The sequence below is a fragment of the Myotis yumanensis genome, unplaced genomic scaffold, assembly GCF_028538775.1.
Source record: "Myotis yumanensis isolate MYYU_CA2020_CCGP unplaced genomic scaffold, mMyoYum1.0.hap1 SCAF_22, whole genome shotgun sequence".
In the NCBI taxonomy this organism is placed as follows: Eukaryota; Metazoa; Chordata; class Mammalia; order Chiroptera; family Vespertilionidae; genus Myotis; species Myotis yumanensis.
In genome coordinates, this window is record NW_027223773.1 from 76020 (window position 1) to 99032 (window position 23013).

Below are 23013 nucleotides of genomic sequence, written 5' to 3' on the forward strand. Positions count from 1 at the left end.
CCTGGGACTCTGACAGTGATGATCGTCTGAGGGGAGGCGCCATGTCACTGCAAAGCGGTGACTGCATCGCCATTAGGGGTCTCCCCATGGGACCCCACGCGCAAGGTCCACGGGAGGGGACTCGGGAGTCAGGGGGCTTCTTGACCTGAGATGTTTCAGGATCTTGCTCTCACGTTCAGGACTTGCCAGCCCAAGCCAATAGCTGTAAGAACACACGCCCCCCTCGCGGGAACCGGGGGGGAACCGGGGGGCACGTTGCCCGGCTCCCACTCCTTGACCTCCCCAGGGAGTCCTCTCTGCGAGGCTGTCTGTCGCCCTCGGTGTGGCGGTGGGTGCCTAGCAGTGGCTCTGCATGTGGATTCACAGTCTTTTATTAGTCGTGTGCCCCCTGGGAGCACGGCACAGCACCTCTGAGAGAGGCAAGGGCCTGGAATCAAGGCCTGGAGTCGCTACTCATACAGAATCCGCCCCTCCACCCTCTGCACCAGGACCCTGAGCCTGGCAGGGGTGGCTCTTCCCCAGAAACCCTGAAACCCTTGGCTCTGCAGGAGACCCCACAGCCCCTGGAAACCGGGCTACATGCCAGGGCCCTGGGGGTAGTTAAAGGCCAGCAGGACCTTCCCGCCTCCTCTCTCAGGGGCTGGATCCTCTGTCTGGCTCCGGCCTGTCACCCCCCATCCCAGGAGTGCCCCGTCAGCGACTCCCCGGCCCAGCCCTCAGCAGGAGGCACAACTCTCTCGAGAGCTGATGGGTCTCCGTCAGGCCCAGGAGCAGCAGGGAAGGTGCTACTTAGGAGAGTCCAGGCCTGTCTGGGGGCAGGTGCACCTGCTGGGCTGGTCCTGGATGACAGGTAGTCACACTCCAGCTTCCTCCTGGGGATGCTCAGTGCTGCCACCTGATGGCTGGGTGAGGCCCACACCACCACTGCCTACTAGCTGCTGGGCTCCAAGCCCCCACCAGGCTCCAAAGGCTGGTGCAGAATAAAGCGAACGTTGGAAATGACCTCTGCGCTGGCTCTTCCTACCTCCCTCTCAAGTACAGTCTTGGGGTGCTCAGAGCAAGGGGGTGGCACCGTGGCACCCAGCGTGGCTGGGAGCCTGGGGCTGGGGAGGTAGGGCCTGAGGCTCCTTCATGACTGCCCCTCACTGGCTCGGCCACCTTCTCCTTCAGAGACAGCATCTTCTTCACACATCTTGGCGGGGATGTCCTCCCTCCTGAGGCCTGGTCCCAGGCTGCAGGGTCACAGCCGCTGAGACGAGAGCGCCCCCACCTGCAGGAGCAGAGATGGCCTCCCCGCCGCGGGGCCCTTTGCCTGAAGCAGGGGCTGCCCAGGGACAGGCAGCAGGTGGGGTGGCTCAAGCCACTTCCCTCCTTCCCTCAGGTTGCCTGGTTTCCCCCCACGGACGGCCCCCACAGCCCCGGCCCGGCCGGGGAGGCCCATGGAGACAGTTAGATGGTGGGGAGTGAGCCGCGCTGAGGTGCTCTGGCTGTGGGCAGGGAGAGTCTAGTCATCCGGCCTCTCTTCCGGGGGGCCCTCGTCCACGGGGGGTGCGGGCTGGCAGCGGAAATGGTCATTCCAAATCTTGAGGAAGGTGACCCGGAACTTCTGGATGCGGAAGGCGTAGACGATGGGGTTCATGGCGGAGTTGCCGTGCGTGAGGAAGATGGCGATGTAGGTGAGCAGGCTGGGCTTGTGGCAGCTCGGGCAGAAGAGGGTGATGCAGTTCAGGATGTGCAGGGGCAGCCAGCTGAGCGCGAAGAGGAGGAGAATGAGCGCCAGCGACTTGGCGATCTTCAGCTCCTTCCCGTAGTACTTGTGCGGGTCGCCCGAGGAGGCCGACACCTTCTTGCTGAGCTGCCGGCGGATCAGGTAGAACACCTCCAGGTAGACGAGCGCCATGAGCAGCAGCGGCGGCAGCACCCAGACGAAGAAGTTGAAGTAGACCATGTACTCCATGCTGATGACCTTCTCAAACTCGCACTTGATCACGGGCTCCCCGGCGCTGCCGTTGGCCGCCCAGGCCCGCTGCACCGCACCCAGGTTGTTCCAGCCAAACATGGGCGTCAGGCCCACCACGAGGGAGAGGATCCAGCAGCCGGCGATGGCCACCGCGGCCCTGCGGGGCGTCACCACCGTCTTGTACCTGGGGAGGGAGGGCAGTGTGAGTCCCCGTGAGGCTCCCTGACCTCCCCTGCCCCCCCCCCAAGAGGCCACCCCCGCCAGGGCCCAGGGAGCGGGGAGTGTGTGTCTTTGGCTAAAGTGCCAATTTCTCAGGATCTGAGATTTGGACACGCACTGGCTCACCTGTCTTGGTTGATGATAGAAATCATAACCGAAAGCAGAGAACGCTCTTTAGGAGTTTTAATAAAATCACCAAAGTGAAATCACCGTGTGTGCTGGGCGTGTCCCCTGGTGGCCTCATCCCTGTTTCATGACCCCCTTGTGGGTGGGAAGCACCAGCAGGTGAAGATGAGGAGGTGCACGGCGCCCTGCGACCTGCCGGGGCTTCCCAACTCCTGTCCCCACTGGCCACTCAGCCACTGGTGCACAAGCCACCTCCCCGGGCGGCAACACTCAGGAAGCATCCACACCCTCCTCTGGGCTCGTCCACTCCCCGGGCAGCCCCCCATCGCCCAGCTCCTCCGCCCGCCCTTCCCCTCCCCTCCCCATCACTGCACACGGCTTGGCCTCAAGAACCAGCTGTGCACGCCCGGGCCCCTTGGGAATGGCTCTCGGAAGAGAAAGCTGTGCTCCCTGCGCCCCTGCTCATGTCCAGCGAGCTCTGCGTGCTGTGGGTCCTGGCACTGCTCTCCGCTGGGAGTGAGACGAGGACCCGCCTCTCTCAGCTCACCTTTGGGAGAAGACACAGAGAACACAAAAGGAGGAGATAAGGCAACAGGCAGCTGCAGGCTGTGACCTGTCCTTGAAAGGAAACGCAAGGGAAGATGTCGAGGGAACGAGCTTTCACATGACAGGACACACGCACGATGTAAACATGTGGATGATACAGAATCTACCGAGGTGACGACCCCGCACCCCCCACTGAGGCCGAGGGTGTCCATGTCCCCACTTCCCGTGAAGCAAGCGCGGCCAGCAGCCAGCATGTCCTCTGGCCACACACGGACTCGGAGAAGGAGCCAAAGGCCGGGCCCCAGCTCCACGCAAGGAGCTGGCTCAGCACAGCGGCCCGGGGTTATTTTCCAAAGCGGCTTCCAAGCCAGCGCTGGCTGCCCCGTGAGCCTGTGAACAGCTACTGGGACCCAGGGTGTGAGGGCCTCCCTCCAGCTGCTTCTCTTCCCGTGCCCGTGGCTCTCGCCTTCCCAGTGATGACGCCCAAGGCCCTTCCTCGTGGGGCCTTTCCACTCACCACGGCCCCCTGTCCCGCGAAGGCTTCACAGGAAGGAGAGGGGAGGGGCGGTTTGGGGTGGGAGGAATCTGCAAAGTGAGGTGGATGGGACCCTCATTTCTAATCTCCTTATCTTTCTGGTGGGGACACTGAGGACCCCAGGTGACTCCCCCTCCTCCCCTCCCCTGTGATCATGCGTCCTGTGTCCCCACAGCACAGCCCTGAGGGCTGCCCCACTGGCCGTGCCTGCCTGGGGTTCTCTTCGCCTGCACCTTTGCTCTGCTACAGCTGAAGCCGTTCCCTCCACGGGGACCCCAGCAGGAAGGCCCGCCTGGGGCATATGCTGGAAGGAGACCAAGTCTGGCCCCCAAGTCTGCAAGCTACTACATCAACTCCTCCTCTGAGAAATGGGCCCACGGGACCCACGTCAGAGGGTGAGGACCCGATAACACGTATAAACACCCCCCGGTACTCCTGGGCCTGGGCTCCCACACCTCCAAGCCCCTTGAAACATTCCCACCTGGAACCCTCTGGTATAGCAAGGTGCTCAGCAAACGCAAGCTCTGCCAGCACCTGGCTCAGGCTTGGTCCTGAGACTCGGAGTGTCTCCAATGTCCCCAAGAAGCTTGGCCATGAGTCTATTGGGCCAGACCAAAGGGCACAGATCATCCCGAGGAGAGAGAAGAAGGCAGAGGGACACAGAGACCCGGGCACTACCCACATCTGCAGGGTTTATAGCGGGTTTATTGTCAACAAGCCCTTTTACATTCATGCCTCGGGGAACCCCGTAGCATCCTGGGAGGAGCCCCAATTTCAGATTCAAGACACAGAGGCGGCCATCGTGTGCCATGTCTACTGATCTGAGACCCGCTCTCCTCAGGGCGACAGCTGCCTGGGCTGTTTGGATGCAGGATGATCGGCAGAGCGAGAAGGTTCCTTTCCTACAAGTTCACACGTGGGAACGGCTGGCCCTGTTCTAAGAAGAACCTCCAGAGATGGGGGTGGGCCATGAGGACCCACCGAGAGAGGAGGTGGTACTGACAGTGTCCAGGTGGGAGGCGGCGGGGAGGCCACTCCTAGTGAGAGAGGGCCCCCCTCCCTTCCTGACTTCCTGGAGCCCCTAAATCACCTTGTTCCTGGGCTCCTCCAGGGCCAGGTCCCAGCAGACCCTGCAGCCAGGGTATCAGTTCTCATCTGTTTTTCTTGCTATTTTCTCCATGGTGGGAAAGGGCCGGACGCAGGACCTTGCCTGAGGTGGGGCAGGCTCTCACAGGAAGGGCGGCCCCCCCCCCCCCCCCCCCCGCCGGCTAGGGAGCAGCCCCCCTCTCCTCCACGTGGGAAAGAAAAGCGGAGGCTGCACAGCGGGTGAGGCACGCTGATGTGCCTCCGACACTCGGGGTGTCCCTCCCAAATCAGGGTGCAAGGCCTGGCCACCTCGGGGCTGTGCTGGGAACTAGCCCTCGAGGCGAGACAAGAGGCTGCCCTCAGGAGTGAGCTGCCCAGCCCAGGGGGAGCCACAGGAGGCAGTGACACTCCCAGTGGGGCCCTGTCCACAGGCAGCTTCTTGAAGATACCATCAAAGGGACGACCCAGCACCTCCAACCCCTCAGGGCCTGAGACCCACACTGCGAGCCTGTGCTTGGGCTGAGAGCTGCCTCTCTGTTATTCTTAGGAGCAGAGATAACTCCAGCTCCACGGCATGAGTCAATCTACTAGTATCTCCTGTCGAAGATCAACGTGGAAGGACAGTCGGGGGAGGGAGGCCAGAGCCTGAAGGAAAGGCGGGGGAGGGGGGTCCCCGATGCCGAGAGCGAGCCTGGCTGGAGGGGAAAGTCGTTCCCACTGTAGCTGGTGCCAGAGCAAGTGAAAGGCTCAGAAATGGGGTTAGAGGCCAAGACTACAAACCCTGGGGTCCAGGAAGAGTGACTGGTGAGGAGGGGGCCAGAGCGGGAGGCGGGGCCACAGGTGCGATCTGGGTTGGTCACCCAGGGCTGGGTGGGTCACTGTCAAGGTTCTGGGGTTTGTTCTAAGCCCTGCAGCCCCTTTGCTGGGCCGAGGACGGAGGAGCGGCTGGAGCACGCTGGTCCTGAAGCCCTGCTCTGCGTCCCATGGTCTGAGCCCCCACGGTGGCATTTCCCCGGCTCGTGAGCCAGGTGGGTCCTCGGGAGGCACTGCAGTGCCCACGGGAAGGGACAGAAGCCAGGACAGCTCCTCCCTCTCTGTCACCGAGGCCACGGATGCCAGGCAGCAGCTGTGTCTCCTCCTGGGCTCCACCTCCCACAGGGAGGCCACCACATTGCAGCCCTGGGTCCCAGACCCGCCTCCCCCTGTGCCCTGCAGCCCAGGGAGGGGTCGCCTGCAGGTGGTGCCGACCTCTGCTCCTCGCTGACCCCTGCCTGGCTTCGGGTGCTTCATCACGGCTGTGGCCAATTTCAGGCCTCAAAGGCCTTCCGTGGAAACACCTACATGATCCCCGTGTTCCTGGTTCGGCCCCAAAGGTTCGGCACAACACTGGAGTGGGGAGAACTGAGTAGTCACCACAGAGGACTTCCTGCCAGCGAGGACTGCCAGCCTCTTCGTAGATTTGTGTTGACTCAGAAGGAAAGAGAGAGAATCGTGCAGGGGGTTGGGAAAGGCATGGGGTGAGGAAGCGTCCAGCCAACTGCTGAAACCCGGGCAGGGCCCCAAGGCCTGGCCGTCCTCCGCGTCCCTGTCGCCGACTCCCGCAAGGAGCCCACGGCTGGGTGGGCATCGGGGGGCAGCACCCTCTGCTGCTCTGAGGCTTGGGTGGCACCGGCCAACCCTGTCTGGCCTCCTCTTCGCTGGCGTCTGAGATGGAGGCTATCATTGCTCCCGTCCTCTCCCCCTGCCTCCCTCCTCGGCAGGGATCTCAGCCACTTGTAACTGAAAACTTGGACCTCAAGACCAGGAAGTAAGGCTTTCAGACCATTAAACTACTTCCTGCCAAGAAATTCTTCCTCCCCAAGGAGCACAGGAAACCAGATACAATCAAGGGCATCGGAGGCTCTGGCACACTCCAGGGGCCACGTCTTTAGCATTAACTTTGCCCAGAGGAGTGTGGGTGAAGGGCCCAGGAGGGGCTGGACGTCTGGGCCCCGAGATCCAGCTGAGGATCTCACTGCCTGGGCCCCGTGGCATCGCCCGGCATCTGGGAATGTCTGTGCCACGTCCCCAAGGGCACCTCCTGACCTGGCCAGCACCCAGCCCTACGGGAGGGAGGGCCCTGGGCTCCGTGAAGGAAGGAGCAGATGTGTCACTAGGCTCTTCGTGTCATGGGCCTTGGAAGTCGCTCCTGCTCACTTGTGAGGACAAATAACCCACGAGCTGGCGGGAAAGACCAGCCTCTGTGGGTGTCTCCCCCACCCTTTCCGAATCAGTTTCTGGTCCTTTCCTGCCCCTGGGCATCTGGGAGGAGCAGAAGGAAGACAGCCCTGCCTCAGGGAGCCCTGTCCCATGGAGGCACAGCCCCTGCGGGAAGGGAGCTCCCAGTGGAGGGCCAGCTGGTGCGGAAGCATCTGAGGCCACACCCCCCTCAGAGGTCGCACGGGTACTGCCCTCACAGATGCCTTGTCCCTGGTGCTCCCACTCGCACAACGAGGGGCTTGGGTTTGCTCAGAAGTTCTGACCCAGAGGAGTCCACAGGGGGAGGTGCTGGGAGGAGGTTCTCTGACCCTGAGGGCGGCTGCAGGCCCCACATCCCAGGGGCCGGCGGTCCTTGGGGAAGAGGGCGTCCGACCCGGCAGTTACCTCGGGACACTTCCTGCTCGGAGACCTGGCTCTCTCCAGCCCCAGCAAAGCCAGGACAGTCCCACCTGCTGTGGGTGACTTTCCAACTCATCAGGAGGCATGGAAAAATCCATCCTGTCCGCGCAGGGATTCAATGACCTGTGAGAGGCTGTGCAGCCAGGCCTGCCCGGGGCGTCCACAGCATCCAGGAGGTAACATTCCTTCCCAGTGAAGTGGAAAGGCCTGGCGTTGTGGGGACCGTGGTCACCTAAAGGGGTGGCGGAGTCCCACGGCCTGGCTGGCACGGAGGAGGGAGCTGAACTGTTTAGTGTCTCATCTCATTGTCCTGGGCTTGAGAGCACAGAGAGGGACCCACACTGCCCAGCGAGGGGGCCTGCACCAGAAGCAGCCGGGTCAGGACCCCGAGAGCGGCCTCCTGCCTGGAATAGTGGCGCTGGCGTCAGGAGAACAGGGTCAGTCAGGCCGCTGGGGAGGGAGCTGGCCTTGGTGAAACCCCTCCCCTGGCGGCAACTGTGTCCTCAGCGGGCTGACGGGGACTGAATGCAAGGCCAGCTGGGCACCCACGGGAGGGAGGGAGGAATAGAGAGCCAGCGAGGGTGGGAGGAGCCGGGCACATTCAATTCCCGGCAGGGCGGCAGGGCGTACTCGCCCAAGGAGGGGAGATGGGGCGCCATGGGATGGAGAGAAATAAACATTCGCTGAGGACCCAGATCTGAGTTCAAACTGTGCGCGCCCCCCCCCCCCCCCCCCAGCTAATAGCTGGTGCCTCCAGCTGGTCTCAGTTCCTTGTCCGGGGTCTTGTCTGGGGCCCAGTGAGGTGACAGGCTTGCTTGGCCGGCCATGAGGCTGAGCCAGGCCCCCCTAGGTGAGCAGAAGAAACTGGTGCCCATTGTATTCACACCAAACACACACACATGCACGCACGCACACACACACACGCACACATGCACGCACGCACGCACACGCACGCACACACGCACGCACGCACACGCACACGCACGCACGCACGCACGCGCACACACACACATGCACGCACACACACGCACACATGCACGCACACACGCACACGCACGCGCACACGCACACACACGCACACCGCCCGGAGGACCCCCTGGGACAATGAAACAGAAAATCGCACTGTGTCCTGGTCTGTCCCACTGGGGTCCGAGTCCAGCAGAGACTGGGTGGGCGTGGGAGCTGGCCCAGCACCTCCCCCTGCTCCCTGGGGCTCGAAAGCCCTCGGGGTAAGTGGCCTGTGTGGAGACTGCAGCGGGGCGCCCAGGCCCTGTCTCCCACACTCTCTGCTGTCGGGAACCAGGGGTGACTACGCCTCTGCCTAAAGGGCCAGTTCCCTGTGGGAAGGATCTTGTGCAGACAGACACCCCGTGCCCAAACCTGCCCTGGTCTGGGGACAAGGATGCTTGCCCTCAGGGGGCAACTGCGCTCCCCGCCTTGCGTTCATCTCTGTCTCTGCCACCTGGGACCTTGGGGCTCCCACCGTCCATGGTGTCTGGCCCTCGACTCTGGAAAAGATGCAACACAAGGCAGACTGTGCGGGGAGGAGAGAGGACAGACAGAGCTCCCCACCTCGGAAACTTTTCCAAAGAAAGAAGACGCTCCCCCCTGCCCCGCCCCCCCGCCCCGCGGGCCTCCACTCCGTCCCTTGCGCTTTTACACCAGGAAGTCCACCCTGGGGTCTAGCTTCAGTGGCTCCTGCTGCAACACAGCCCGGGGCCGAGCAGGGAGGGCACAGCTGTTCCCCAGGTCTCTGGTGCTCTCTCCCTCCTGTTTACTGCACAGGCACTCACGGAGCCGCACTAGCAGCCAGGACCAACCAGGAGCCAGCTCTCCTCAGCCAGCTGCGCACAGAGGAGCCCCTGTCTTGTGCCCCCCCCCCCCCCCCGGCCCCTCCAGCCCCTTGATGTGCAGAGATGGGCTGGGGCAGGAGGGGCCTGGTGCAGTGGGAGGTGGGAGGTGGGAGGTGAGAGGTGGGAGGCACCCGGCCGGCCCAGATGGATGCAGGGGTGGAGCGGATCCCCTGAGGGACGATCAGTCCAATTCTCTGTTTTCCTCCCTGAGCATTCACTGCAAGTACCCGGAGGTGGGAACCAGGCCCAGTTCCATGTGGGTTCCTAGCACCTGCCAGCGTCCCTGGCACACACGGGCATCCAGTGACACTGGGGAAGGAAAGCAGGTTCCTACACTACACAAAGCTCCATTAAAACCAGAGAACGCAGAGGAAGAGGGGGGCTGGGGAAGAAACGGAGAATGAGCCCAATGAATAGAAAACAGTTACAAACATGAGAGAGATGAACTCAACGACAGCAATCCTCAGGGTTTGAGGGTGAGAGAAGCAGGAGGGGGGTAGGGCTTCCTGCTCCTCGCCATCCCTCCTGTCCCCCACCCCCCCACACAGATAGGGGGTCGGGATTTCAATTCCACGCTCCTGCCTCCGCCCCCCATCCAACACATTAAGCCACTTAATTAGGAGGTTCTAGCAGGAGTCCAGCCTCGGCTCCTCCTGCTGCAGGACCAGCCCTCTGCTCTGCCTGCCCTGGTGCAGGGGGAACAGCCTGTTCTCTGGGGGTGTGGCCTGCACCCCCTGAATGGAGCGGCAGGGAGCCTGGCTGCAGCCTGGCAGCATCCCAGAGCCTCTGAGGGGAGATCAAGCGGCTCATTCTCTGTCAGCTCTCCCACCTCAGCAGAGCCCTGCAGAGCCCTCACAGGGGCCAGGCCCTGCATGGGGCTCTCAATGACCGTGGGGGGCGGGGGGGGGAGGGCAGAGAGGGGGAGGGGGAGGGGAAGGGGAGAGGAAGCTTATTAAATCAGAGCCTTTTCCCCACCCACCATTCACGAAAGCTTGAAAGCACAGTGCTCAGAGCTGGAAAAAGAACATCAGTCTGCGAGCAACAATGGGCCTTGGGGACTGCACAGGACGGGGCCTCCGGCAGCCTCGGCGGGCGAGGGGGAGCCACAGTGCCTTCCCTCCCCCACGGAAACCAATCCCCACCACGTGGGCCATCCGGAGGTCCTGGTCCATGAGGAGCTAGAGCCCAGCACCAGCTCTCAGGTCCCCAAAAGCCAGATACCGCACCTGTCCCTCGCCGACCCTGACTCCTGACCCCTGACCTCCGTGGCTGCCGGCTTCCCCAACAGAGGTCGCGCTAGAGGGACAAGGTCTGACTCAGTCTCCACTTGCTGTCAGTGAATCCCGCCGCCTCTCAGAGCCTGTTTCCTCGACTGTGACACGGAGTGAGTGACATCTGTCGCCACCTCCCAGGTTTCCATGGTCACCGGGACCCGAGCTCCCCAGCAGTCTCCTTCCCCTCCTTGGTCCACTCACCAGGGTGACTAGTCCAGGTCACAGCTGGTGGCTGAACGGGTCAGAGCCTGCAAGGCCCTGAACTGCTGAGGCCAAGGCCGCGAGGAAGTGAGCACAAAGCCTCCTAGTCCGCGTTCCCACCGAGCTTCCCCAGGCCCCTGGCACTCGGGTCTGGCTCACAAGAAGCCCGGCCCAACCTCGTCTGCGAGGAGCCCAGGAGGAGGGGAGGCATCGTCTTGGATCCCGTAGGAAACAGGACCGCGAACCCTCGCCATGGAGAGCATCCCCAGCACACGCAGAGAAAAAGGCGGGACCAGGTGGGAGACGGAGCGGGCAGAGGCTCCGCCTCACAGGCCGCAGGGCACACAGCACCACTCAGAGGGCTTCTGCTGGTGCCATTTCACAGATGGGGAAACCAAGGCCCAGGGTGGGTCAGGGAGATCCCGAGCCGCAGCAGGGTGGGCTGGGGTTGGGGTGGAGACTGGCCCGTGCCCTGCCGCGCGCCTCTCTCTCTCCTGTGGTGCAGAGAGGCCTCCCCGAGCCCATCTCCACCTCTCACCTCCGAGCGCCTGGAGGGTTATTTCTGCTGCCATGATGCTAGCAACACCCGGATTTAGCTTCCCTGCCCTTGTGACCCAGGCAGCCGTGTAGAGGAGCACACACAGGCCCTGGGTCCAGAAAGGAAGCAGTCGGGGCGGACAGGAAACCACGCCAGCCTGCGCCCACCAGCAGCCTCGGGCCTGGCTTCGCCCTCTCCGTTCGGCCGGTGCCAATCTCTCTCGCCACCTGGTCTCAGCGGGGACACTCCCTGGGGACAGTGGCTGAGGGAGCAGTTGTCACACAGCATCCACGTCAGGGTCTGCCAGGCAGGTGTTCAAATCCCGTTTTCCTACTCACTCACTCATTTTCAAGTTCCTTCATCTCCCTGCTTCTCAGTGTCTGCATTTGTGAAATGCGTGGACACCGGCCGTGCAAAGTAAATACAACTGAAGTTGCCACAAAGAAAGCATCCAAGCTGCCCCGACGTCCAGGGGACAGTCAGCTGCCAGGCACCCCAGCCCTGCCCAACGGTGGGCCTCACAGACCAGCTCAGAGCAGAGGGAGGGGCCCCTTGCACTGTGCCCTGAGCAGCGACAGGCCCGCCCTCACCTGGGCACAGGGCTCTCTGTGGCTCCCGCCGCCACAGTCACTTCCCCTTGGTCGACGCCAACACTGTCCGTGTAAAGGAACCCTCAAGCCTCCCTGTGGGTGGGCGTGTCAGCTGCCCACCCCAACCGCACAGGCGGACAGACACGCGCGCGAACACCGCTGTCCACCCCTCGTCCTCCTCCCGGCAGCTGCAGGAAAGGGGAAGAAGGGGAGCTTTTACCTCCGAGCCTCTGCAATCCCGAGAGGCACATGTTAGTCTTTCCAGTTTGCAGAAGAAGAAACTGAGGCTTAGAAATGTGGCCGAGGTGAGAGCAGAGCTGAGGCTGGGAGGCCAGCATGGCAGTCTGCCCCCCATGCCCTGGTCCTGAGAACCCTAAGGAGTTGGGCCGTGACCGCGATCCCCTGACCGATGAGGAGCTTGTCCAGTGGGCCAGGGGCAGACCAGGCCCTGAGCTCGGGGCTCTGGGTTCCCAGCCCCAAGTTCCCCTCTTTACTGGGCCGATTGCGGGATCTCTTCTCTCCCAGCCTCCCCCAGGTGGGAGGGGCTCCCCTACTCTTGAGTCGCCTCAAAGATGTTTCCCTTGAACATTTTTCTTCATGTCTTGACTGCAAACTGAGTTCGGACTCGGGCCACATTCTGACGGGACAAGGGGGGCCTCTAGAATGTCCCCTCCTGGCTGATGCAACTTCAGCAGTGGGGGGAGGCGCACCCCTAGGCAGACCCTCGAGGCCCTGGAGCAGCCCCGTCAGCGAGAGCTTAGAGCCCAGCACCAGCTGCACCTGGATCAGCCCCAGGTGCCTCCCCACCTCATGGGTCAGGGAGTTCTTGTGGGTGCGGAGCCTCCGTTCCCCTGGCTGCTCACTGCCCACTGATCACCGAGCCTCACGCTCATTGTCCCGCAGCTCCAGTGGGTGGGAGACAGAGAGGAAGCAGGTCAGCTCCGGGCGTGGGGCACTCCCACTCCTAACTGCACACTCCCACACTCGGGCCTGCAGCTCAATGCCAAGCAATCAGGCCAGGCCTGGGGCAGCTCTGAACTGCAGGCCAGAGACCAGACGGGGGAGGGGGAGGGGGGAGATGGGTCAGGGTGCCTAACCCTCCTCCCCCACGCACCCAGAGCCAGCTCAGCCCTGAACAATGAAGCTATTCTTCCTTCCCACTCCGAGAGCGCTGCTTTGCAGACAAATATTTGCAGTAGGGATTGGAATTAAGCCCATTTTATAGATGTGGAAACTGAGACCCAAACAGGTAAGTGATTTACCCACGTTCACTCAGCATTAAGTGTTTAAATCAAGGCTCAAATCTGGGTCTTTTCATTCATCTGTTCAACTACTCATTTGACGATTCTGGTCACACTTAGCAGGCATGTGGCTGTTAGCCTCAGCTTTCTCAGAAAATGTGAGAAATAGTGATATGTTATATGGTTAATATAAAATGCTCTTGGTACCTCTTATAAGATTGTGCAAGAATTTCAATAAGAGAATCCATGTAAAGTATTCGGCACAGGGCCCAGCAAACACTAGGTACTCAAAGTCACTTGCCACTACCACCATTCACTCAGTGACTCGCTGGGCCGGTTATCAGATACCAAGAACAGGCAGAACCTATGCCGGGCACTGTGGCCACAGAGAGATTGGCTGGGACCACACCCTCAAGTTGCTCACCAGCCAGTGGGGGAGATTTGACAAGGGCTGTGTACAGGGGAGCATATAGACCTGTGGGAACAGGAAGGCAAACTAGGAAGGCCTCCTGGAGGAGGTGTCGTCTGAGCTGACTTTTAAAGGATGAGTAAGAACTAGACAGACAAGAGAAGGGAGCAGCTTTCTGGGTGTTTATGTGAGTGGTCTTACCCTTCTCTCAACTCCAAGGCCCGGGCAGGTCCAGAAGAGATGGCCAGGGGGCAGGGAAGTGTTTTGAACACAGGTAGAAGGCGTTGTGGGTGCTGTGGGCCTAGTGTGGGCCAGGCCTGCTCAGGCCTCCTGCAGGGGCAGCTGGTGAATGATCAGCCTGTGGGCCTGCGCCCTGGAGGACAGGGCTGGTGTCACCAGAAGACACTTGCTGACTTGAACATGTAAATCATGTTCCTGCCTCAGGGAGATTAACAGTGGGGGTGGGGCGCATGCAGGAAGGAGGGTAGCTTGGCTGGGACTCACATCTGGGACTGGGAGAAGGAGGGGTTGGGTGGGACAGCATTTTTTGATTTCTAAAAATAAAAGTAAAAAGATATAACCCCTCCACACACACAGGTGTGAATGTGTGAATACACCTCCCCCTCTCCCACTAATTGCCTAAAGCCACTGTGACCTCCAGCAGTGATTAAGGGGGGGTGGTGTCATGCCTTCCGGCCCCTGGCTCCTGGCTCCTGGCTCCTGGCTCAGTCCACTCGGTCAGCCCCAGGCCTGGGCCTGCCAGCAGCTCTGAATGGTGTCTGTGTTCCTCTCAGCCACTGTCATCACAGGGGGCCCTGGGAGACTGTGACGGGGGCACAGAGGCGGGTGCGGTGTTCACTCTGCAGGGGACAGGCCCCGTGCGTGTGCCCGCTGAGCACAGGAGCCCCCACACTCCGGATATTTTCTTCCCGGGGCCACGTGTGGAGCTGGTTCACCCAGGGGCCTTGCTTCTGCTCCCTGAGATGCCAGGGCCTGGAGCTGCCCAGCATGAGGCCTCGGGAGACAAGGAGGGTTGTGAGGGGCTAATCACAAATCTCCCCCAGAATCAGGAGCGCGCTGGGGGTCGGGAGGCCAGGATGCGGCCCTAACTTGCCAGGTGAGCTCTCTGTGCCCCAGCCCCACACCCTCTGCTCTCTTGGGAATGTTTTAATGAAATAACCTTCATTCTCCAGGACCGGCCTTTGCCCTGTGGGTGGATATGAAATGCCCAAGTAGCGTCTTCCAGGGCGACCCAACCTCCCCAGGAAGATTTCCCTCCCTTCGAGCATTCTCCCATCCTCCGCAACAGGCATGGATTCACCACCCGCTAAGGCGTGTGTTCGGCACAGGACCATGGTGAGCGAGACGGGAGGACGGGAGAGAACCACACCTGCCCTCACGTGCCGGCAGCTCCTCCTGACACAGAGCTGAGCCCAGTGGGTGCTGAGGCCACATGTCATCACGCGGTTCCGGGGGATCTGACAGAGTCACAGCCCCACTTACTGGGCGCCGGGACCTGCAGGCCCTTCACGTCTCTCATGAAAGCCTCCTGACGACGGTGAGGACATGGACACCGAGTCTCGTCCCAGATGGAGCCTGGCCGGAGGGAGGAACCCCTGGCTCAGCACCTGGAGCAGCTGAGGCGCTGGGAAGCCGGCTGGACCTTCGAGAGACCCCTTCCTTGAGCCAGGCAAGCAGGGCCCGTCTGCCGGGCCACAGGAAGGGACAGAAGCAGGGGTGAGCGAGAGGGGACCCCCTGGGACCTGCCAAAGCTCCAGAGGAGTCTCGAGTCTCCAGGATTCAGACCTCCCCAGCTCCTTCCTCACCCTCCGTGTTCCGGGAGGGGCAGCACCATCCCCCCGGCAGTTCCTTCTCCCACTTGGCGCGTCAGCTCCAGTGCCAGGCAGTTCTACCGCTGTGATGTTCCTGTCCTCTCCACCCTCCCTAGCCCCACCGCCCGCGTCGTCCCTGCCCGCCACCCGGCAGCAGGGACCTTCTGTGTTAATGTGCTGAGCGCACCACCCTGCACCCACCGAACAGCCCTCTTTGGCTAGGACATACTATGCTTTTCACATATCACAGGATCTCACTCGCTAATATTTTATTCAGGACTTTTGACCTCTCGGATATGTAATTGGTTTTATGTCATTTCCCTGCTTAAAGCACTTTAAATGCACTTAGAACACAATGTGACCTCTTGACCCTGAGCCTCAGCCACCAGCCCCACCTCAGTCCTCAGCCCCTGTGAGCCTCTCGGGACACTGTCCACGGGAATCTGGAGAAGCCACAGAGAATGCAGGGTGGCTCCCTCCCTCGAATTCTTCTCGGTTGTCACGGCAGCTCTGTGCCCACGGGTCTCCAGGTTCCACAAAGGCAGTGCCCTCACACCTGTCACAGAATCTGTCACCTCTGAATCGGTGACGGAACGAGCTCTCCTCAGGGCCGGCCGGGCCACGGGAGTCTCCAGGGACCTCAGCGGCCGGTCCCGCTGCCCCAATCACACAGGCCTCCTGACTCGTCACTGCCCCACTCGCGAGAGAATCATTTCACACCCGTGACTCCCCATCACAACTCCCGCCTCCTCCCTCTCCACCACGACCTCGCTTCCCGCCTCACCTCCCAGCTCTGGCATCTACACTCTGCCTCCTGCCCTGGAAGCATGTGCCCCGACCGGGAATCAAACCGTGACCTCCTGGTGCATAGGCTGATGCTCACCCACTGAGCCACGCCGGCCGGGCCAGCTTTTTAATCACAAATCAACATCCTCCCGTCACTCTCCCCTGACCCACCACTGATTTGCTCTTGACCAGCGGAGGCTGCACATCTCAGCTCTGTTCCTTGCAAAGGGTCATTGCTGAGAGCTTCCTGCCAAGCCTTTTGGGGGGTCAGAGGCTGGGAGCAAGTCCCACTGGGGGGAGGGGGTTGACCTTGAACACCTGGAGGAGTGACCTGGACCACCCCAGAATCCTGGGCCTCTGCTTCCTCCTCGCTGGTGAGAGCCTGGACATCAGGGCTCCTCTTGTGTCTCCCACTCCAGGCCTCTGACTAATCTGTCCTCACACAGAGCTGAGAGCAGGTGCCAAGACGACAGAGCAATTGTTCTGGGACCTGAGACCACAGACCACAGCCTGCGGGGCCCCAGCCCAGGAGCACTTTACTGTCAGGAAAAGCCCCAGCTGGTCCGGGGAGGAGGCCACATTGATGGCTAAAAGCGAACACACCCTAATCTACCAGATTCCATTCGCCGCCGGAGCCTGGTCCAGCAGGCTGGCTTCCCTGTCAGCAGCCCAGCTGGGCAGGCTTCCAGCTGTGGACAGAGGCAAGGCTACCAGGGGCTCCCCTGCCCAGTGGAGGGAAGGTGAGGAGGGAGGGAGCGCATAGGCTAAGCGGGGGGCAGGGGACACTGACAAAGCCCAGAGGAGAGCGATCACCCTGCTGACAGCCTTGAGGAAACCCCTCCACGAACCCTGCAGCTTCTTGGGCTGATTCCAGAAGCCCAGGGGCTCGCTGGTTACAGACATCGGGTGGACAAGGCGGAGTTAGATCCTGTCTCCCCCTGACAGGGCGTTTGGGCAAATTTCTGAACCTCCCTGAGCCTCAGACCTCAATTTATCTTAAAAAAAAAAAAAGAGTCTTTAAAATAGGAATTTACAATAACATCTACTACTGAGAGGCTATGAGCATTGAGCGAGATAAAGCAGATAAAAACACAGCATCGTGCTAGTTCTTAGCACTCAGAGCTAAAAACACAACTCGACTGTCCCAGGATCTCAAAACAGCACTGTCAGGACCGACAACAAGGCAGAGCCACCGAGAGCTGGAAGGAACCTTGACATCCTGCATCCAGCCCCTTGTCTAACAGACGAGGGGAAGGGCTCAGAGAGGTTGAACAGCTTATCCAGGGCTGCACAGCTCGTCAGCAACAGAGCAAGGTTCAAACTCAGGTCGTTCTGACTCCCAAACCCCCACCACCTCTCACCCCACCCCACCCGTCTTGGGTCAGGGAGCCCTGCTGGCCCTCCTCCCGCAGCCAGCCCCCTGAGGGGGCGCCACCAAGAAACCCTGGGGTGAATGCCCAGAGCAGGAGCGAGGGGAACAAGGCAGCAGTCACCCAGCATGTGAAGGTGTTATGCAAATGACATGCAGAGTACATGTAAATGACCACAGGTTATTGAGGAATCAGCCCTTCCAGGTTTGTTTTTGTTGTGTTTCGGGGGTAACTGGATCACAGTACTTGCACTGAACCTTCTTTCTCTCTTGTGTCTCTGCCAGGTGGAAGGAAGTAACATTTCTGGTTGACTGACCAAACCATGCCTGGCTTGGTGAGGGGCCCAGTGGACACGTCACCCAGATGCCCGTGAAAGCCTCGCCAGGCTTGGTCAGCATTCCCCCTTGGAGACCAGGGCCCGTCCACCTCTGACTGGCTCACCAGGGCAGGGAGCGAGGTGAGCCCCTGGCTGAGAGGTGACTCAGGCAGACCAGCAGGGAGCAGGGACAGGCAAGTCCCTGGAGCGGCCCCTCCCCGCGGCCCGGCCTCCAGGACCCCAGCTTGGGACCAGCCCCCACAGGAGAAAGGTTCCTCGCTGTGGGCACCAGCGCGGCGCCCTGAGCGATGGGCAGCCGGTCAGGGCTGCAGAGGAGAAGCACAGAGGTCCAGCCCCAGCAAAAGGGTGACCCAGAGGGTCCACCCCCGAAGGCCTGCTGGAGGCTCCACCACGAGCTCTGCACTCTCGTGGGTTCACTCCACGCTTCCTGAGGCCTGTCCTGGGCCAGGCCCCGAGCTCGGATTTCTGGAGAAACAGCAGAAACAGACAGGAAGCCGGGCTGCCTCAGCCGCTGCCCCTGAGACGCTGACGACCCACCAAGGGAGCAAAGGCCAGAACAGATGTGACTTCACGGGACCTTGACGCCCCCTTAAAAGGGGGGGTGCTACTGTGTGAAAGGAAGAGTGGGTGGGGCAGAGCTTCCCTGCTCAGCCCCTCTGAGCCACAGGTTAACAGTGACGCAACGACAAACACAGACCTACCCCCGACCCCGTGCGGCTGGCGCACCACAGGTCAGGCACGGGCTAAGAGCTTCCTGCCCTCGGGCATCCCGGGGAGAGAGTCAAACACTCATGGCCCCTTTTATAGATGAGGAAACTGCAGCTTAGAGACGTCAGTGAGTGCCCTCCCGGTCACAGCTCGAGACTCCCAGGAGGGCTGCCCGCAGGTCCATATGCTTAGCCTCCTGCCCGCAGGGAGCAGCCTCCACCCTAGAACACAGCCCCTCAGGGCCCCCGCTCCTCACTCCTCCAGGCCAGAGACAGAAGCTGCCCCCAGAGGGAGGGAGGGGCAGGCCTGCAGCCACCGCCACTCGGGCAAGTGGGGCACATTCCGCTGTCACATGGGGACCAGGCCTTTGATCACCCTCACACCCTCTCCAGACAGTCTGAGCCGCTTTCCACCTCTGCCCATCTGCGTTTCCTGATGGAGGACACTGTGCTCGGCTCGCGGTCCCGCCACCCTGATGGGCAGGACCAGCCTCCCCTGCACAGCCCCTGCCCCGGGACCACGGCAGCACCAAGGCCCTCCAGTGCCCACCGGCTGGGGCTCCGCACGTCCCTGCCTCCCCCCCACCCCCAGCAGCGGTCTCGGCCCCACCTACCCGGGATGCCTGGGGGCTGGGGAGGCAGGCAGAGCTGCTGGGTGTGGGGGAACTGGGAAGTCAGGGGCCGGGGAACCCAGGCTCCCTCCCAGCGGCAGCAGGACCCTCGGGGTGTCGGTGTTCCCTTCACCAGCCCCACTGGCGCTTCCCATAGGATCATGGTGAGAACGGGGAAAATGCTGCAGGAAAAAAAGCTTCCAAAGTTCCACGAATTGAACGCAAGCAGGAGGTACGTGGGCGGGAGGCCTGCCTGGGCAGACTGCCAAGTGAGGCCAGAGGCCCTCGTCCCAGATATGGGAGCAGGTGCCAGCGACGGCCAGAGCTCCTCGCTGCTGACCTGATGGGACTGAGGGGGCCGCACGGGCGTCCCCGCAGGGCAGCCTGGCAGGGCGCCCAGGCACTGCCTGTGACAAGACTGTGGCCTGGGTGTCCTGGGCACGGGCCCCATGTGGACTCGACACCCACGTGAGGACGGCCACCGCCAGGCCACCCACCAGGGTGCTGCTGGACACAACGCGTGGGTCCCCCTGCTGTGACCCGAAAAGACCTGCAGGGGTTTGTGACGGAACAAGGATGTCAAGAGAAGGGGCCCTGTTTCTCCCTCCTCCTGCCTGCAGCCGAGATCCCGGCAGTGGGAGTGGGGCAGAGGGACTCTGACTGCTCAGCTCCCAGGGCAGCCCGGAGGGTGGAGCCGGCGGGCACAGAGATGAGTGTCTCCGGGAAGGCTGCCCTGTCTGGCTCCTGGCGGGCACCCTCCACACAAGATGACCCCACCCCAGCAACCTGCTCCCCTTATGCTCCCCTGGGACTGGTGGGCTCAGCTTGTCCACCTAGCGCTCACCTTGACTGTCCTCCTAACCCCCACCCCAGGCTGGACAGCTGGCCATGCCCTCAGAACAGCAGCAGCTTGGCTCAGGGCTCCTGGGCACTGCAGGGTCCCATCCTCCAGCCACCAGCATCCTCCTGCTTCCACCACAGCTCAGCCCAGCACCCAGAGCAGGGCAGGAGGCCGCCTGGGGACTGGACACCTGGCCCAGAGGACTCTGGGTTACGGGGGTCTGTGTCCACCTTCTGTCCTCTCCAGAGGGCCCTCACACCACCCAGCATGGGCGTGGCCAGTACCCTCCGCGGCTGGGGACTCACCGGAGCGGGATCTTGACGCGCAGGTAGCGGTCCACGGCGATGGCCAGCAGGGCCAGGATGGAGCTCTGGGTGAGGATGAGCACGGGGCAGGCGACCATGAGGCAGGTGTGGAAGTAGGTCTGCGGCCCGATGTTGATGAGGATGGCCAGCGGGATGACCAGGGCGCCCACGGCCACGTCAGCCACGGCCAGCGAGGCGATGAAGCAGAAGGTGGCGTCCCGCAGCGCCTGGTTCACACGCACGGCCCAGATCACCAGCACATTCCCCGGCACAGACACCAGGGCGATGAGCACCTCGATGCTGATGTAGGCGGCCTGGAAGGCCGAGACCGGCGGCATGGCGGGCAGAGGCCGGGCACATCGGCGAGGGGCACCTGTGGTCAGGAAGCTGGGGTGGGGAGGTTGTGGGGGGCAGGGGACACAGGGGACGGGGCTCCCTCCCCTTGGAGCTGTGCCCACTTGGCACAATGGTGCCCCCGGGGCTAGTGAGACCCCCGGCCCTCTCTCTGCCTGGTCTCTGTCCCTCCCCTTATCACCCCCGAGGTTTCATTCAGCAACTTGGGAGAGCAGCGCTCACTCCTCCCGCCCCACTGCACACGCCCCACCAGGTCCCCACGCCTGCCTCTGCCCACCGATGCCCCAGATCAGGGTGCCAGGAGCTCACCAGCCTGTCTGCTGGCCGCCAGGGGGGCCCAGAGGTGGTGCCCAAAGTTGGGGGCACCTGCTGCCGCCCAGAGCTGGGGACTCGGGGCTGGGCTGGGCTGGGCTCCGGGCACCACGCAGGCAGCTCATGTCCTCGCTGCAGCGCAGCCGGCCCAGCCTCGCCAGCATCACATGGTGCGCGGAGGCTCTGCCCGGCCGCTTTTAAAGAGGCAGCACCCTGCCCTCACCTGGGACGGGGTCTGGGGTCTGAGTCTGACACCGGCGGGGCGGGGATCCCTTTCCCCGTGTGCGCCCTCCCACCACCGCCACCGCCGCCGGAGACGTGGGCACCAGCTCCCAGCGGCGCCCTGGCCCCGCTCCAGCTCTGCAGGACCGCGCTGCCCACCCGCCCTGGAAGGGGGCTCCCTAGCCGCCTGCTTCGCCCGCCCGCACCCTCCGGAGCCCGGAGCCCGATGCGGAGGAACCACAGACCTGCCCAAGGTCACCGGAGCCGGCAGCGCTCAGCCACCTGAGCAGTCCAAGCCTCCCAGCCAGGCGCTCAGCCACCGCCAGCGCGGGGCACCCGGGAACCCCGGCCAGCCCGCCAAGTCCACGTCCAGGTCCAGTCCAGTCCACGTCCAGTCCAGGTCCAGGTCGGTCTGGACTTGGCTCAGGCGCAGGGCACGGGGCTGAGTGACAACAGGGCTCCACACACTGGAGGGGCGGGGGCGGCGGCACCTAGGGGCCCCTCCCTCCTCGCCCTCCACCTCCTCCCTCACCCCCTCCGCTCAACAAAGGAAGTGATTCTGGGTGAGAAATGCTGGGAAAATGTGAGCTTTCCCTGGGCCCCTCCCCGTGTGAATTCAGCCTCCAGGCGCCCGCTCCCCTTCTGGATGCAGGATGCCGGGAGGCGCCCCTACATCAGCTGCGCAGCGCCCCCACATCCAGCCTCACCGACGGCCCCTCCCCGCTCCTCAGTCCTGAAACTGCTCCCCCGAGCCAGTCGGCAACTCGCATCCTCCGTGCCTCACTTTGCAGACTCTCTCCTGAGTCATTTCATTACATTCTTTCTCCGTCTCTCAGCAAATTCCCTTTACGGACGGGGGTACCGGAACTGGGGCTCAGGAAGCGCCTCGCTCCCGAGGTCACCTCCATCCCCCCCCCCCCCCCCCCGCCCCTCTCCTGCCCCCTCTGTCCCCTCTCCCTCTTGTCACAGCCCAATTGGCGGGTGTTGCAGGAGCCCAGCCAGGGAGCGAGGTGCACAGGAAATCCTAACAGAGACCCTGGATGGTGCGCCCCACCTTTCCCCACCTGGGTCCCCTCTGGCTGCCTCCTGCTGCAGGTTCAGGTTAGGTGGCACCGGTATCCACTGAGGACTCCCGACACCGCCCCCCGCCCCCGCCCCGCCCCAAGGCTGACCCTCATCCAGAATAGAGATCCCAACCTGAAGCCTTGGGTGGGTGGGTGCGGGGGGGGGGGGGCATCTTCCATTTCTGCTCAGCCACAGGGAGTCGTGAACTTCCCTGGAGCCTCGTTGGAGAAGCTGGGAAGGGTAATTCTTCCCCAGGCTACGCAGGCTTCCGGAGCACTCTCAGGGGCATCCGTGCTGGAGGCTCCTCACTCCCCTGCCGCCGACTTGTCTCTCCACCCTGTCCAAGCCTCTCAGGCCCTCACCTGGCACCACCAGCCAGCCTGCCCCAGGCCCCAGGCACGTGCCACAGTTAAAGACTCAGCTTGCCCTGGCCGATGTGACTCAGTGGATAGAGAGTCAGCCTGCGGACCAAAGGGTCCCGGGGTTCAATTCCGGTCAAAGGCACGTACCTCGTACCTTGGTGGCAGGCTCCTCCCTGGCCCGGGCCCTGGTCAGGGCACATGCAGAAGGCAACCAATCGATGTGTTTCTCTCACATCGATGTTTCTCTCCGTCTTTCTCTCTTCCACTCTCTCTAAAAATCAATGGAATAATATCCTTGGGTGAGGATTTAAAAAAATAATAATAAAATAAAAAAATTAAAAAAAGACTCAGCCTCCCCTGGCACCTGCAGCCCTTCATCAGGCAGGCCCCCCTCCGCCCCCAGCCTGGGGCGCGAGCTGTGGATCTGGGCTTCTCTGACCTGGATGCAGCCTCTGGCAGATCCACACCACCAGGTCCACCACACCACCTGGAGGACCTGCTCGCTCATCATGGTACGGACTCAGCAGAGCTCAGGCCCTGGCACCGCCCAGCTCGCCCTCCTTGCCAGACCCTCACACACCAAAGGGCACAGGGCAGAAGGGCAATCAAGGCGGGGAGAAACGGGACTCCCTCATGCCCCCTGTCTCCTTCCTGCCCATCAAGCAGTCCTCCT

General features: G+C 62.4%; 1 protein-coding gene across 2 annotated transcripts; it reads right to left on the bottom strand.

Moving 5' to 3' along the window:
* Window positions 1-355: 355 nt before the first annotated feature.
* ADORA1 (adenosine A1 receptor) lies at window positions 356-21430 on the bottom strand. Of its 2 annotated transcripts, none has more exons than XM_070401331.1 (3): window positions 21159-21430; window positions 20026-20398; window positions 356-2144 (listed from the first exon to the last, which is right to left on the bottom strand). In XM_070401331.1, exons 2-3 carry the CDS (start codon window positions 20361-20363, stop codon window positions 1505-1507), a joined length of 978 nt encoding a protein of 325 aa, XP_070257432.1. In that variant the 5' UTR covers window positions 20364-20398; window positions 21159-21430; the 3' UTR covers window positions 356-1504. The 2 variants fall into 2 exon arrangements, with proteins under 2 accessions (XP_070257432.1, XP_070257433.1); XM_070401332.1 differs by lacking the exon at window positions 21159-21430 and adding an exon at window positions 20689-20970.
* Window positions 21431-23013: the final 1583 nt, after the last annotated feature.

Coding starts and splice junctions, on each gene's coding strand:
- ADORA1 (XM_070401331.1), bottom strand. CDS start 20,363: ATGCCGCCGGTCTCGGCCTTCCAGGCCGCCTACATCAGCATCGAGGTG. Junction 2,145..20,025: donor CGCGTCAAGATCCCGCTCCG/GTGAGTCCCCAG, acceptor CTCCCTCCCCAG/GTACAAGACGGTGGTGACGC.